The 16,516-nt window shown below is 46.5% G+C and overlaps 2 protein-coding genes across 3 annotated transcripts in view; both read right to left on the reverse strand.

The window, feature by feature from the left end:
- Nucleotides 1-2,918: 2,918 nt before the first annotated feature.
- Nucleotides 2,919-4,394, reverse strand: LOC122743439 (metal cation symporter ZIP8-like). Its single transcript, XM_043988389.1, is given in 4 exon segments — nucleotides 2,919-3,099; nucleotides 3,102-4,019; nucleotides 4,021-4,157; nucleotides 4,160-4,394. Coding segments are annotated over 4 exon segments (1,380 nt in total). The 5' UTR covers nucleotides 4,380-4,394; the 3' UTR covers nucleotides 2,919-2,994.
- Nucleotides 4,395-12,076: 7,682 nt separating this feature from the next.
- The window catches only part of LOC122739962 (ATP-dependent RNA helicase DDX19B-like), a 31,321-nt gene continuing 26,881 nt past the window's right edge, over nucleotides 12,077-16,516 (reverse strand). For both annotated transcript variants that reach the window (XM_043981700.1, XM_043981699.1), the window contains exons 10-12: nucleotides 16,278-16,440; nucleotides 15,442-15,633; nucleotides 12,077-15,051 (exon numbers count right to left, since the gene is read on the reverse strand). In XM_043981700.1, coding sequence (XP_043837635.1) covers nucleotides 14,990-15,051; nucleotides 15,442-15,633; nucleotides 16,278-16,440 — 417 coding nt within the window. In that variant the 3' untranslated portion in view covers nucleotides 12,077-14,989. The remainder of the gene's footprint in view (nucleotides 15,052-15,441; nucleotides 15,634-16,277; nucleotides 16,441-16,516) is intronic.

Consider the following 16,516-nt stretch of genomic DNA (forward strand, 5'->3'; position numbering starts at 1 on the left):
GTTGTGACCTGGAGAAGAAATCTGATGCCTGCTTGTCCAGAGATGAGAACTGGCCACCATGGGGTATGGCTGGTGGTAAGGAGAAAATGAAAGCCCTTGTCTCTTCCCTCTAGTATCACCAAAAGTGTCTGATTTACTGAATCAAATGACAGCTGTGGCTGTGTAAGGTGTTCTCCTAGAGCTGCTCACTTTGCTTTGCATCAGTTTGTATCAAACTTCCCAGGTTTTTCTGAAACCATACTCTTCATCATTTTCTTTTTCTTTCTTTTTTTAATTTTTTGCAGGGCAATGAGGTTTAAGTGACTTACCCAGGGTCACACAGCTAGTAAGTGTCAAGTATCTGAGGCCGGATTTGAACATTTGAACTCAGGTCCTCCTGAATCCAGGGCCAGTGCTTTATCCACTTCGCTATCTAGCTGCCCCTTTTCATCATTTTCAATGACACACTGAGTCAGAGTTGTCCTTATGAAACTCCTGGCTCTTCTTCTTCTCTCTTGGATTGCCTTCTTCCTCATTACCTCCATCCTTTCCTGGCTAGATGGAAGCATTCACATGAAAAAAAATGCCAAGAGTTCAATCTTCAAAGATGTAGTAATAGAACTTAGTGGTTGTGGCTGATCTGAGGAGGAGAGGGAATTGTGAGCCTAAGGACATCCCTAAGAGTCTCTTGGAATTAAGCATTGGGAAAAGAACCCAGGATTTCTGAGAATCCTCCAAATCCAGAGGCATTTTCCCAGCCTCACCAGCTCAGCTCTCCAGCAGTAGGAATACTCACTTGATGCCAAAGTGAGCCTCAAGAAGGACAGCAACGTCCCAAATGTGGTACAAGTAGAATGGGACTCAGATAGGATGCACTCCCAGGTCCTCTGCCTATTGCTCTCAAGGCAGACAAAGACCAACAATGATTTCTGGAGGGAACATGCCATTCACATTCAGTTACAATTACTCACATCCCTGCATTCTATTTCCTACCTTGTTTAGGCTTTTCTCTCTCCTTTCAGCAGTGTTTTACTTCTGATCATCACCTCAATCTGCCCTCCTTTCCATCAAGGCCCCACCCTTTTCTTTTCCCTTTCACCTCTTACTTCCTGATTGGGTGAGATGAAGTTCTATACCCTACTAAATAAGTCTGGTTTTCCCCAGTTGAGCCAAGCCCAAGGAGTCTAAAGTTGTAACAGTATTCACCCCCTCTCTTCTTGCCTTCTATTGTAAGAGGTCTTTGGTGCCTCTTCATATCCTGTGATTTACCCCTTTCTTCCTCCCTTTCCTCCTCTCCCAATTTGGACCTTTTTGTCAGTTCTTAAGGGTTTTTTTCATAGCATCACATCAAACTCCCCTTAGACACACACCCTCTGTCTATGCATACTCCTTCTGTCTGCCCTAATAGAGATACAGTTCAAGCGTTGAGTTTTAAAAAATGTACAGTTAATTGTTATTTGAGAATTTACTCACAGGCAACACTTTTTTTTTTCATCAAGTCCATTTTATTGCTGCATAAAAACACTATGCAATTGGAGGGGAAAGATCACCACTTATTTCAAGAACTTAATCATTTTCACATTTTAAGACCAATTACTGAGTTACAATCATTTAGGCCAATTCACCAAGAGCATTGTTTCCCAAATGAAGGGATAGATTGGTCTCTTCTGTATCCTTATCACACTGTAGAAAAATAACCTGAGTTATTTTGTATTGAGGTACTTAAACTACAAAGGCAAAACATAAATTGATGAAAAAACAGGCAATTTTTTAAAGATCAAGTAGTTTCCCATAAAGAAACTGTGACCACATCCTTCTATTTATTAACCCTTTGCTTATATCAGTCCAGTTGTTTTTTATGCATTTGGAAAAACCTTGCTGAACCAACATTTGCCCCTTCTTTAGAATTGCTTAAAACTTTACTGTTTCTTTTCATGAACAAACAAGCCCTCTATGAAAAAATATTCATCATATATTGACACTGAGCATTTTAATCTTCTTGAATGTTGATCTGCCACTCAGTAACAACATAAGCCACAATAAAATTTGTGAATGCCAGGCATTTAGAATAAAATCTTCTGGCCTAACAAGCCCAAATCTAAGTGAAACTGACCTTTGGCATAAAATATTCATATAATTCAGAGAGCACATAGTTAATTAAATTTTTGGAATGCTTAGAATGTTAGGGTTTTTCATAAGTTTTAAATTTTTTTTATTTTTTATTTTTGATAAGAGTTAAGTGATTTGTCCAGGGTCACACAGCTAGTAAGTGTCAAGTGTCTGAGGCTGGATTTGAACTCAGGTCCTTATGAATCCAGGGCAGGTGCTTTATCCACTGTGCCACCTAGCTGGCTTTTCATAAGCTTTCTCTTTTTAAGAGGGGCTTTCAAAATAAATCTACAAGTCCTTAAACCACATAAAAAGAGCAGATCAGAAGCTGAAAGTGGTCTCTTTCTTGTTTGCATTAATTAATAATTAAGACCTCAGCATCACTTCTATGCATGCTGAAAGAGTTTTGATTCTCTTCCATGTTTTGATGGGCTTGGCCATGAAATCGCTGCAACCAATTAATGAGAATTAACCTGCCCTGAAACCACATGAGCTTTTGCTCCCATATTCTACTATGATTAAGGACTGGAAAACCTTTAATAATTTTTCTTCAACTTCATGACTTATTTGCCAAAGGGTCATATGAAATGCATACGGCTCAGCTGTCCTGTGGTTCTCTGTTACATATAATATGCGACACTAACTATTTACCGACGAAGGAAATGGTAAGCTGCATTTAAGAGGAAAAGAAAACCCAACTTTCGGATTTATTTTTTGTAACATATGGTTGATGAGCCCTTTCAGGGGCCTGGAACCAATAACAGGTTGTCTGTGACTTGCAAAAGAAAACAAGGTTATCTTTTAACTCAGTGGATCAACTGAAAGCCCCCATGCAGACTAAAGAATTCTTCATATTTTTTTTATTGGTTAATTGTCTTCATTAACTCAGCCATCTTTGAAGTCAGATTACTCCAACTCAATTTCTCTGGCAAACAGGGTAATGAGAAGTATATCTGCGAATCCTGTTAGCAAACCAGCATTCTGAATAAGGAAGAAGGTTAAATCTTTTTTTTTCTTCCAGTTACTTTTTCTCTTAGCATATCATTCATCTCAGGGAACATGTCTGCCAGAGAAATATAGAGAAACATGCCACCAGCTATTGCAAAAATAGCATTTGGGGCAAAGTTGTTGCCCACCAAAATGCCAAAGGATAGCCCAACATAGCAGAAGCATGCTGAAAGAAAGTTGAAAAACAAAGCTTGCCGAGCACTCATTCCTGCATTGAGGAGGATCACAAAGCCCCCTAATTCATGAGGAAACTCTTCACACAGGATTGCTATTGAGGTGCTAAGTTCCTGAAGAAGAGATAGGGTGCACGATGCACCAATGGCCAAACTATCAATAAAGTTGTGGAGGGCATCACAGAGGGTTATCCAGGCGACGGTGCCTATTTCTGACAGCTTGGGCCCGTTTAAACAGGTACATGAAGAACTTGGTTCCTTTTTCGCTTCCTGGAGAGAAACCACACTGGCGTTATCAAAATGGAGATGTCCATTAGGCTGTGTTACTGCTGGGTTTGCATAACATTTGCCTCCGTTGATGGCAGCCGCTTTGGGGACTGGGGAGGTTGCTTTTTCTTGGGAAGGAATGAAGTCATCACTCTGAGAGTGAACATGATCATTGGGTCCATAAATCTTCAATAGCATCTTAAGCACTCGTTCAACAAAGAAGAGAATATAGAATCCACTAAACACGGCAGCTGCTTTTTCAACATAGTTATTAACTTTGGGATCAAATCCAAATGCCTCTGGAATAAACTGGAAAATTGCATTTGAAAAGAGAGTCCCAATGGCCAGTCCCACAAAATAAGTCAAAATCTTGGGAAAATATGGCTTCTTTAGCAATGGAGTCAAAAGCAGTCCCAGGAGAGATGCCATGTTAATGATAGTCACCGAAAGAAATCCATATCCCCACATTTGTGCAGGTGATGGGTCTGGATTTGTATTTTACACGGTGATCACAAGGATGGAACGGCAGCTGCTGTAAGATGGCTGGACATATCTCAGAGAAGTTAGAACTGTTGACCCTCGTGTCATTGGAGAGCCCGTAAATGGAAAAGATCTCTTCAACAAACACTGGTTATAGTGCAAGTTCAAGTGCTGCAGCTGGTCGGCTGTCGGCCGGGTTGCAGCGCCCATGTGATCCAGCAGATGACCCACTTGAGCCGCGGACAGGCTCCGGTTCCCCCCGAACAGGGTCAGCACGTCCTCGGTGAAGGCGAGCCCGGAGACCCCGGCCGCGGACAGCAGCAGCAGCAGGAGCCCGGGTAGGGCTCGGAGCGAGCCCCCCATGGCAGAGCCCGAGGCTGCCCGCTCCAGGGCTCCCCACGTGTGCGCCACGCACCGCTCACTCGCTGGCTCTCTCAGGCTGCAGGGCCGCCACCGCGCTCCGGGCCCCCGAGTCGGCCGCTGCGTCGGGCCGCAGCAGAGAGGCGCTCCCTGGCGCCGAGCTGCGCGCGGGATTCCGCGCTGCGTCCCACGCTGCGAGCTGGCTTGGGCTGGGGAGCCTCCCTCCGGCCTGGCCGGCCATGCTTAGTCCGCCTCCGAGCCGAGCGAGCCGGGGTCAGCCGCAGCAGCGCCCCTATGCGCGGGTGAAGGCCCTCCTCCTGGGTCGTCCCGGGGCTGGCCGGCATCGAAACGAGCGTCCGACAGGGAAGAAGCGACAGGCAGCGGCAGGTCGGGGCCCCGGCTCCTCTGGCTGTGCTCCGATAACTCTAGACAGTCATCTTTCCACTGTGAAATCCCGGCGAGCAGATGCTTCGCCTTAACCAGATCAAGGGAAGGAGTGGTCTCGAGCCCGGGGCGGGTTGGCTGCGGAGCAGGCCGGCCCTCCAGCCCTCCAGCTGGAGGTGTACGGACGTGTCCGGCCACAGGCAACACTTTTAAGAACGCTTAACCAATAACTAATATGATTTTAAACGTCAAAACTAATATAAATTTTAGCCAACCTGACAGCTCTAAAGCAATAATGCTTCTCTGAATAAATTAACCTCGGAAAATTCCTGTGGAGCCAAAGATTCTAGGTGATGGAATTCATTCAAAACAAACAACAAAGGAAAAGTTACAGAGAACAGCAAATGGTTTTTTTTAAAGTAATAAAGCTTCTTTATTCATATTTTTTGTGTTCCAATTTTCATCCCTCTTTTCCTCCTCCCTTCCCCCTTCCCCAGGCTGAAAGTACTTAGATATAGATTATACATTACGATTACCTAATATTACCATATTAATCATTTTGTGCATGAAAACTTGAGTAAAAGAAAAAACAATGAAAGAAAGTGAAAAATAGCGAGCTTTAATCTGTGTTCCATCAATATCAGTCTTGTCTTTGGAGGTGGATAGTATGTTTCATCAAAAGTCCTGTCTCAATGTCTGGGATCATTGCAATGTGCAAGTCCTTCACAGTTTTTCATCAAACAACATTGCTGTCTCTGTGCACAACGTTTTCTTAATTCTGCTCACTTCATTATCCATCACTTCATACAAGTCATTTCAGACCTTTCTGAAATCATCCTGCTTGTCATTTCTTATACCACAATTAGATTCCATCACCATCATGTTCCATAGCTTGGAAGGCAAGCATTTAAAAGGAATCATTCAATTTACACATAGAATCCATCAGCTTCTTTCCTGCAGAGGATGGGAAGCAGCCCCTGACTCTTTCTGCAACTAAATGCACACGAGGTTCCTGCATTTTGACTGTAAAGCCTCTTTGTCCAGCTGCAAATCTGCATATCTCTGCTGATCTGCAAATCTGCAAGTCTCTCTGCTGCTGCCTCTGGACTTCTTCTCGTAGACCTTCCAACCTCCTGGGAATTGCTGAATCCTCACGTTTCTTGAGCTCCTCCAAAGTACCAAGCTCCAAGCGAGCCTGCTCGATTTGGTCCCATAAATGATCCAACTGTTTGACGAGTCCCATGGCTCGAGACTGGTAGCCACCAAGTAAAATCTTCATCTTCCTTTCCAGGTTTGCAGCTCTCTTGGCTTCTGTGGTCATGTGAGCCCTAGTGATCTCAAGTCTCTTTTCAGGCGATTCAATCCTGTCCTTTGTGCTCGCCAAGTTGGCTCGTGTGTATTGGCTCTGCCCAGGAAGATCTAACACTTGACTGTAACCTTCTTGCCACACCTGGGCACAAGCTTCATGGGACAGCTCGCCGTGGCCCATTCCTTGCTTGACCACTCCCATCTCCCGTGTCAAAAGGTCGTGCGCCTGCTTCAGTTCCTCTTCGGAGAAGGTCTCATAGGCATGGTGTTCTGGGGGAGTTCTGTGCTCAGGACCAGGACTTCCACATCCTAGCGTTTTCCCCTTTCGGTTTCCAGCTCGTCCTCCATAAGGATGATGCTGAAGATCACTTTGGCATCAAGTGAAAATTCCTGCCTCTTGAGAGCTAGGGAGGCTGTGGAAATGTCTCTGTATTTGCAGGCCCCAAGCCTGGGTTCTTCTCCTGATGCTTTATCCCTAGGATGTCTTCCAGATGTCCTTTGGCTTCTCTGAGTCTCAGTTTCCTCCTGTTTAAGTATGGTTGGAGCCTCCAGCCTAGTCTCACATGGTTCCTAAGGCCCTTCCAGCTCTTTATCTGAGTTCCCTAGAGACAAAGTGTCATGGCCAGTCCCCAAGGGCAGAGGGTGCCCTCCCTGCTCAGAGCTCATCTGCAGTCACATGTTCAGTGGTGGGCACCATGCTTTACCTCTGAGGGCCTTGCAGAGCTGGACAGTTTATAGAGGAGGGCAGATGTCAGAACAACATCTCCAGCTCCTGTCCTGGGGGTTTAAGGAGCAGGGCATTTTGCCTTAGAGAAGACTTTAATCTTGTCCTTTCCTTACAGGATCACCAGGAAAATGGCCAGTGTGCTTGACACAATTACTTCTTTGGTGTCTGAGGGGCATGACAATAGAGCAGCAACACCAGACTCTCTGGCAGAGTCTTCAGGTACTACCCCCTGCCCTTGGACAGTCTGCTCTCCTTGGGTCCCAATGGGTCCTTCCCCCAACACTATCCTTGCTATTGAAGGCTCCCTCTTTATCCATAGATGGAAGGCTGAGGAGTTGAGGGCTTGCAATCCCTACACTTGTGAGCAGTAACCCAGCTCACCCATTGGCTTGGACAGAGTAAAGGGAGCACTCAGTGTCAATCGCCCACTTTAAGTCCCAGCCCCTCCCCATGGGGAGGTCCATGACTAGGCAAGTCATTCCCCTCCCAGAGGATTCTCACTCATTAGTTTTTTTGTTTTTTGTTTTGGGCAATGAGGGTTAAGTGACTTGCCCAGGGTCACACAGCTAGTTAAGTGTCAAGTGTCTGAGGCTGAAATTGAACTGAGGTCCTCCTGAATCCAAGGTCAGTGCTTTATCCACTGTGCCACCTAGCTGCCCCAATCCTCACTCATTAGTAAAATGGGGAGAACCTTGTTGGAGAGCAACAAGCTGGCCTCCAGCCCAGGAAGACCTGAGGCCAAGGCCTGCCTCTGAAATCCACTGGCTGTGGAGGCCCAGGTTAGTGTTCAGGAGATCCCAGTTTCATTCTCTCTCCCTAAAATGCTGGCTTGGGTGACCTCACCGAGATTTTGTGGGGTGAAAACAGGGAAGGCTGTAACGGTGCCCTTGACAATCCAACCCCAATATCCCTCCCTTCATGTCAAACCTCAGCCCAAAGAGCCCCCAGGTCCAAAGGGTTATAAGGAATGGAGAGCAGGGCCCAAAGTTTGCCTGAGCTTGTCTGGTCTGCTTCCTTCAGCCCCCTCTTTCCACATGGCCATAGAAGATGGCATCTAGACCCTGGGATAGTCCTGTTCACTGTGTGGGTTGTCCAATGCTCTAACCATTTCTTCTTGTCTCCTGCAGTCACTAGAAGAATGCAGAGGCCTCAGACTTCTGCACTCCAATGGGGGAGGCTTGGAGCCCGGAATCTATTAGAATTCTACTAGATGTGTGGGCAGAGGAAAGTGCCAATGTCAAGGAGGTCCCAGTTTCATGTCCTCTCTCTAAAATAGTGGCATGAGTGACTTCAGTTAGGGGTGGGGAAGAGAAATGGAGGGAGGGTGACCAGGAAAGGGTGTAATGGTGCCCTTGAAAATCCAACTCCAATATCCCTCCCCATGTCAGACCTAACATCAGGAAGCCACCAAGTCCAAGGGCTATAAAAAATAGCAAGCAAGGCTGACAGCTGGACCATGGCTAGTCGGCTTCCTTCAGCCAACATCCTACCACATGGCCATAGAGAATAGCTTCTAGGCCATAAGGTAGCCCTGTTCATCATTAGTATGGGCTGTCCATTGCTCTAACCATTTCTTCTTATCTCCTCCAGTCACTGCAAGAAGGCACCTCAAGGGGACACGTGGAACAGAGTCCATTGAAATCCAGTTGGTTGTGTGGGCCTCCCTCAAGAGCTGGGCTATGAGGGAAGCCAGGAAGAGACTCTGTGATCTACAGTGCTATAGCCAAGCATTTACACAAGGAAGAAGTGCGGAAAAGCTTGGTGCAGTGTCAAGAAATGATGCTATCTTTGGAAGACTTGTACTTGTCTATCCAGGAGGACAACCAGAAAAGGTAGGGGGACCCCATCCCCTGCCCATTTCATGAGGGCTTGGAAAGAATCCTGCCTTTCACATAGGCCTGGCATGGAAGCTCTGAGCCTGAAGTCCCTGATGCTGAGCCCACAGGCTATGAACCCTCAGGTAACTACTGGACATGGGGATTTAGCAGTTCTAGTCTGCTCAGGCAGGACCCAAGTATCATATTCCAGTTCTCACTGGAGCATGCTGGAAGGAACCTTCAGGGTATAGTCCTTCCCATGGCCCTCCCCAGTTGGCAAATAATACATGTGACCCTGGGGTCCACCTGAAGGCTCACCAGTGGGATAGTTGGGGAGAGATGCCAAGACCTTCATCCATTTCTCTCTATACTTGTCACTTTCATAAGGCCATACAGTAGGAACTGCCACCAGGAGCCACCACAGGCGATCCCGTGGACCCTCAAGCCCTGTCTTTGATCTACATCCCAAACCATTTGACAGATGGAAACATCCTCCAAAGTCCACCCCAGGCCACACCATGGCAGACAGTGCCTCTTCTCTATATTCTGAGACAAGGGACATAGGCAAACACCTCACAAAGTCCACCACAAGATATCCCAAGGACCCTGAGACCTCTCATCTCCCAAAGCACTTGACTCAGAACACCTTCCAACATCTGCCATAGATCCTCCCATACCAGCCAACACTTCTTCCCTAGATGCTGGCAACTAGGGACTGAGGAGAACCCCCATTATTAACCCCAGGAGATCTATTAATGCTCTTAACATAATAGTGATGAAGAGGGAGGTAAGACCACCCCCCAACATCAACCCCAGGGCACCGAGAACACTGTTGCCCTTTTAACAAATGAGCAGAATTAGAAGGTAGCTGAAAATACCTCCTGAAATAAATCCCTGGGTATCCCATGAACTCAAAGTCCCATTGTCATCCTCACAAAAGACATGACCCAAGAGCACATACCTCCATGTCCACTGTTAGGCCAGACTCTGGACAAGTTCTTTTATTTATAAATTAAGCCACAGGACCCAGAAGGACATCACCCCACACCCCAACATCAACCCCAGATCATCCTATGCCAGGTAAAGGTGCTTCCTGACATTGAGCAAGAGACAGATGAGAATACTCTTTAGGATAGACATCAGGAGATCCTTTCTACTGGTAGAGCCTTTATCAACATTAATTAAAAGACAGCAGAGAATGATCCCCATGGCATCCTTTCACTATTATCCCTTTGACTAACACAAGGAATTGATGGCTGAGAACACCTCCCCCCAACTTCATGTCTGGGGGATGGATCCCTTAGACTATTGCCCCTTTGGCCATGACAATGAAGAGATAGCTGAGCACATCTCCACATCATCCCCAGGAGATGGGTTTTATTGTTATACTTCTTTACTAACAGTATGAACAGGTAGCCAAACACTTACCATTGTCATCCCCAGGGGATAGCTTTCACTCTTCCTCCCTTGACTATTACAGACCACGAATAGTTGAATACACCTTTCCCCCACCCCCACCCCACCCCCCACATCACTGCCAGTGGATCACTTGCTACCTCTTTAACTGACCCAGAACATGAAACAGCATTTAACAGATATTCTATAGGCAATTCCCCATACCCCACAGCTCTGTAACCAGAAGACACTGAATAGTCCCCCCCTCCCAAGGCCAGGCTTAATGGGTACATCATCTCTGCCCATGTGGACACCTCTAATTTTATTGCCCACCTCTGCAGTTTTCAACCTTCCACAACCTTCCAATTCTCAATGTGATAAGAACTTTCAAGTAAAGGCATTGTCTTTTAAAAACTCACAAGGCATTCATCTTAGCTGCTTAGCTGCCACAGGCCCTGGCTGGATCCCTACATTCCTGCTTTCATGTCCTCATTTTACCTGTCTTCCTCTTGACAGTTTAAACCAAGATATGCTACAAATTGTGAGTTGTCATCTATCTGGAGATCAGGGGGAAATGGTGGGGGATCACACATGGAAGAGAAGAGACCATTATCTAAATCCAATAGGAGGTCCCTCTGATGGGAAGTAAGGGGATCTCAGCTGCACCATTGTCAGATGCTCCTCCTGATGCCTGGGCCAAGATCTCTGGCAATGGAGCACATGAGTTCTAAACTATCTCCTCTTCCAATCCAAAGTCCTTCATGGTAAGTTTGCTCTGCCTAGTATCTATGTGTGTCCTGGTCCCCATAGAAGAAGCCAGTAAGCTAAGAAACAAAATTGTCAGGTCCTATCAACATTTCCTTAGCAATTCTCCTCTCTCAAATGGGCACTTAACTGCTCTGATGAAGAAAAAACTCAAGCTTAGATACCCAGCTCTTCAGGACTAGATGACAATTACCCTCTCACTTGTTTCCTTCCCTTCTGTCTTGTCCCTTCATGCATAGGCTCCTCAGTCAAAATTGTTCCCCCGACATTTCTGTAAGCCATTCATAGCCCCCATAGACTCCCTATCCCTTTTGCTGGCATTCAGTGGCTCTAATAATTAACCCACTCTTAATTACCCTCCAGACCTTAAAACACACTGGAGTTTACATTCAGACTGGAGTCTTCCCTGTCCACATAGCATGCAGGTTCAGTTTTAGAACTATTTATTAAAAGTCACTAGGTGGGGGCAGCTAGGTGGCACAGTGGAGTCAGGCCCTGGAGTCAGGAGTACCTGAGTTCAAATCTGGCCTCAGACACTTAACACTTACTAGCTGTGTGACCCTGGGCAAGTCACTTAACCCCAATTGCCTCACTTAAAAAAAAAGTCACTAGGTGATATGTCTTGGGGAGAATGACAAATATCCTCCTCTCTGCCCTCACAGAATTTTAAATCGGGAAGAAAGAACACATATTCCAATAGTAACAGGCAAAATGGGCCAAGAATTTAAAAGGGAAACAATACACAGAGACTATCTAATGCAATCCCTCCCAGGAAAAGTAAGGAAACAATCCTGAGGTTAAATGACCAGCCTGAGGCAAGCCATCACTTGAAGTCAGGTTTTCTGATGGTAAATACTGTGTTCTTATCAAGTACACAGGAGTGCTCAAGTGCTAAGAACTATGAGAAAGGAAAAGACACTTTCAGTTGGGGGAAGAGAGTGGAAAGACCTAGCTCAGTATCTTTGTCCAGAAAACAACTCCATCCTGCAGAGATCCCCATGCCCTGACCCACTGTGAGCACCTGTGTGCACCCCATAATGAGGTTGGGCATTCTTTACAGCACTGTTTTAGTTCAGGACACTGGAATAAGGAGTCATTCAAGTGGAGTGGTTTGAGATGTTGACAACAGGTCTGTTTTTGTTCCTCCAAATCTCCCACAGCCACCAAGTTCTTAGCCCTTTGAAATTGGTTCTCTTCCATGCATTCCCTTTCAGTAGGGTCAATGTTTTAAACAACAAATAACATAAGACAGCACAACTGTCTTAAATAAGGTATCTTATGGTACTTTACTCTTTTCTTACTACTTTTTAATTGTAGAATCTTGGTCCAAATACTGGCCACACTTTTTACATCTGCGTTGAAGAAATCCTGAAGGGCCTATCTAAGTTCTTCCCCCCCTTGAATGCCACTGTATTTCTTTCACATGTATTTTCCAAAGAGAGACCAATTTCACTTCTTGTACATATCATTTCCTCTCTATGGTCCTGACCTTCCTCATTTGTAAAGTAAGGGTGTTGTAAGTGATCTGCAAGGTGTTTTCAGGCTGTAAATGCCAGGATCCTATGAAACTTCCTTTTGGGGAGATGGGCAACATGGTGACCCAAATAGTAATTTTTCCATTCTATATCCTGTGCTACAAGGTCAGAAGCCAATCCTGTTTTAGTTATTTCATTATCTGCCTCAAGGCCTAGCACCTGGACTTCCAAACAAGAGCTGTGTTGGGGTGAAGTCAGGAATGGTTATTTGTAAGTTGTGAAACATCTCCAAAAAGATGAGGGTTGAGACACAGGTCAGAAGGCCTGAGGATTTGGCCAGGGGGTGCAAGGGAAGGGAGAAAGGACATAAAGAGGGGAGAGAACACACACTCAAGAAAAAAAAGTCCTTGGTTTGGTTGTTTCACGGATACAGGAGTTGTCTTTAATAAGATCCTCAGTGCTTGAGGCAGATGACAGCAAATATCCTTCTTGCATCCCACCTCCTAATCCCCCAGACAATGTGAACAACAGTTCACCCATGGAAGGTGATCAAAACACTCAATTACTACAGATTCATAATTTCACTACTAGAAACTAGAACACGAATAATTTAGTGACAAGATTTTCACAACTGGTTAAAATCTATTCACACAAGTAGAAAGTAGATCTACAATAATCAATAGGTGACCCTCAAGTTGTCAAAGAAGACTTTTTGACTGATTGACACCATATCTATTATCTCATTAAAACTCCCACCAAAGGACAGCCAGTCTGGTGAAAGAGCCCAAGATGCCCACTCCCCAAATAGAAACCAACGCTTCCAACTCAGTAGCCTGGGCTAGGAGACATCAACGCTGCTTCTTCCAGCCAAAGTGCCCAGGAAATAACCTAAGGATTCATCATTGTTGCCCACTGCCTTATGCCACAGGCTTTCCTAGAAGCAGAGATGGTCCATAATGGCTCTTGCCCACCCCTGATCTCCAGCAAAGCCCCAGGGAGCTGAAAGCAAGGAGCTGACACAGACAGAAACCCAAAAGAAGATCCATTTGGCTTCTACCTATTACAGGTTCTAACTACTCCATTGGGTGCACAAAGAGGCTTGAGAACAGGTAGGTCCCATTAGCCAAACCACTTCATACACATGGTTCCCATAAACACCCACATGAGCCAACACATACTGTGGGGACCAGACTTTGGACATTCTACCCGCCCATGTCCCATGCTGGCAGGAGAAACCAAAGACAGGGGAGGTGGTGGTGAAGTCTTCTCCTAGGTATGATTTAAACAGGCCAAGTGATTGCTGTAGTTGCATTTTCTCCCTTGAAGAGCTGCTGTTTGGTTGTGGAATGTGGAACCCCACCACCCACAAAAACCTCTGGGTCTGGGCTAGGTTTTCCCCAGGTAGTTGATCATTTCTTCTCCAAGGTCCTCAGGAGGAATTATGTTGGCTGTGTTGTCTTGTCCTGGGTCTGGGAGCAGTCGCTCAAAGTGGCCTCGGGAATCTGTCCCACTGCTCCCACTTTTCTATGTCTTCAGCACCTCCCCAGCTGGGTGCTGTCTTCCCTCTGGATACCAAGGAGAGCCCAGAGATGGTCTGGGAACCTTCTGAACCAGAGAGCACATGGGAATTCGCCCACGACCACCCTGTAGCCAGGAGACAGACAGGGCTAGTCAGGGAAGTGGAGGTCCCTGTGCAGAGGGTGGAGGACACAGTCTCTTGCTATACTCGCTGGCCCAGCCACTTCTACTGCTACAGAAGGTAGAAGCCTTTCTTCAGTACAACCATTAGGGTCCTGAAGTGACTGCCCAGACTTGGCATGACTTTCAATGGGAGGATGAGGCCACCTTGCCAGGACAATGAAGGCATGAAGCTGCCAACACTGCTATAGGGGAGAAGATCCTCCTGCTCTGTCCCTCTTAAGCGTCTCCTCTCCAAGTCACAGAGGCAGAGATCTGCTGCCTTCAGTCTTTCCAGTGGAGAGCCACAGTCCTAAGATCATTTGCCCCATGGTGCATGAGGCATTTCCTGTAGGTCCTCGACATGCTGGGGACCACACAGTAAGTGATTCCATGACAATGATGTTATTGAATCGATACTGGCACATCTTGGAAGCCAGCTCCATCCGGAAGTGGAGCCCCCTTGGATATCTTGGTGGGCTCTTTTCATAAGAAAGAAAACACAATGTCTTCAAGCTGTGGGGGTCAGGGAGGAAGGAGCTGCTCCATCCCAGCTGCGAACTCTCCCCACTCCCTTTTGGCTTGGAAGCTGTCCAGGAGGCCCTTCTGAGCTCTGCCCCTCCTTCCCATTGTCACCTCAGCTCTGTCCCCCTTGCAGTTTCCTGTAAATTGGCTGGCACTGTAGGATGTACTTGTTTCACTTTGGGATAGAGAACAGAACCAGATGCTACCACAGTGGATATGGGAAGCCAAATGATCCAGATGCGACAGTTCCTGGAGTAGACCATTAAGATGGGAACACATTGGCTTTTTTTGTGTTTGTGTTTAATATAGATTTATTCAAAAGGCAATTTCTGAAAAGCTCTTTCTACCTCCCCCCATTATTTTCACAATTTTTCTTTGTTAAGTCCAAACATAATTTGAAATGAGGTAGGTAATTTCTATGTATTCCCACTTTAGTCCTTTTGGGTGACTGGCTAAGAAATGTGTCAATTTGAAAAACAGTCCAAATGGAGCTGGAGATAACACATCTGGAGGGTGTGGGTCAACTCTAGACAAGGAGTTTCAGTTGGCTATTTTCTCAATCTCATCCAAATCATCTGTGTCCAATCTCTCTATCTTCTTATCTGCAAAGACAATAAACCAGAGAGAATCAAAATAGGGCCACCTTGGAGAGGCTAGTTCAGCGATGACTGAAACATGAGGACAACTTACATAACTCTGCTTTGCCATCAAGAAATAAACAAGTACTGACAAAGAGGGCTCCTTGCTCATTGGACAGATAAAGCCTTAAGGTAACTGAGCCTGGCATCAAATATCATGTGGCACCTTGGACATTCCTGTGTGAGAGTTTAGGCCCAGGGACAACAGAGTGGATCCTGCTCTTCTCTCCCATGCCTATTTCCCTAACAAGGAGGGAGATGGCAGATGAGGGACCCAGGCCCTTACTAAGAGCCCTGGGCTACCCCACTTAACAGCCAATGGGCCACAGAGGGCAGATGCTCTGGGACACTCACTGAAATGTTCTTGGATCTTATTGAGAACGTTCATGCTGTGCTTGCTGTCCACCATGTTCACGGCCAGGCCTCGCTTGCCAAAGCGCCCCGTGCGCCCAATCCGATGGAGGTAGGTCTCATTGTCTGGATTCCCATCCTTGTCCACTGGCAGGTCAAAGTTGATAACCACAGACACCTGTTCCACATCAATACCTACAGGGCAGGAAGATGGAGGGGAGATGGGGAAAGCAGACAAAAACACACTGACACCAACAGCCAAATCTATCAGAGTCTAGCACCAGCAGCTGCTACCCACACAACAGGATGGGGCCCTAGGGGTAGAAAACAGGATGACCTGAATGGACACTGCTCAAAGGATCAGACCCATCCAAAATGATTCTCTGCTTTGAAGGAGTCCAAGAGTCTTCCCAAACCCAGCTGGAAGAGGATCTAGATGAGAGGCAGTTCCACCTCAAACTGCCTGATGCCATCAATCTGCCACAGCCACATCCTGGAGCCACTGAAGCAAATGAGTAGCCAACATGAGCCTGGCTCTGGGAGCTGAGCAAGTTCTCCTCTCCTACAGCCTGAGATCAGGACAACACTCCAGGGCGTGCAAGAACAGACTATTCCCCAGACAAAGCAGCATGGAGACCACCTGGAGGCACAGATGTCACTCTGGTAGCCTGGGGAAATGACCACATGCTCAGCATTGCCATGGAGGGCAACCCAATGCCCAGGAGACCATTTCTGCCAAGGCAGAGGGAGCTGCTGATAGAGGCCAGAAAGGGCATCACAGCCTCCCTCCTGCTCCTTCCTAAGCCCCCAGGTATCCCCGTGGGGCAGCCTCTCCTCACCTCGAGCACACACATTGGTGGCCACCAACACTTTCTCCTTGCCCTCCCGGAAACGCTCAATCACAGCAGCTCTCTGTTCCACCATCATCTCGCCACTCAGGAGCGCCACCTGGTGGCCTTCTTTGGATAGTTCAGCTGCCAGCCAACCAGCTGTTTTGCGGGTCTGGAAGAAAAAGACTGATCAAATGAAGAGACTAGAAAGTGGTTTCAATTGTTAGCTTAAATGAAGACTTCATCCT

The sequence above is a fragment of the Dromiciops gliroides genome, chromosome 2, assembly GCF_019393635.1.
Source record: "Dromiciops gliroides isolate mDroGli1 chromosome 2, mDroGli1.pri, whole genome shotgun sequence".
Classification (NCBI taxonomy): Eukaryota; Metazoa; Chordata; class Mammalia; order Microbiotheria; family Microbiotheriidae; genus Dromiciops; species Dromiciops gliroides.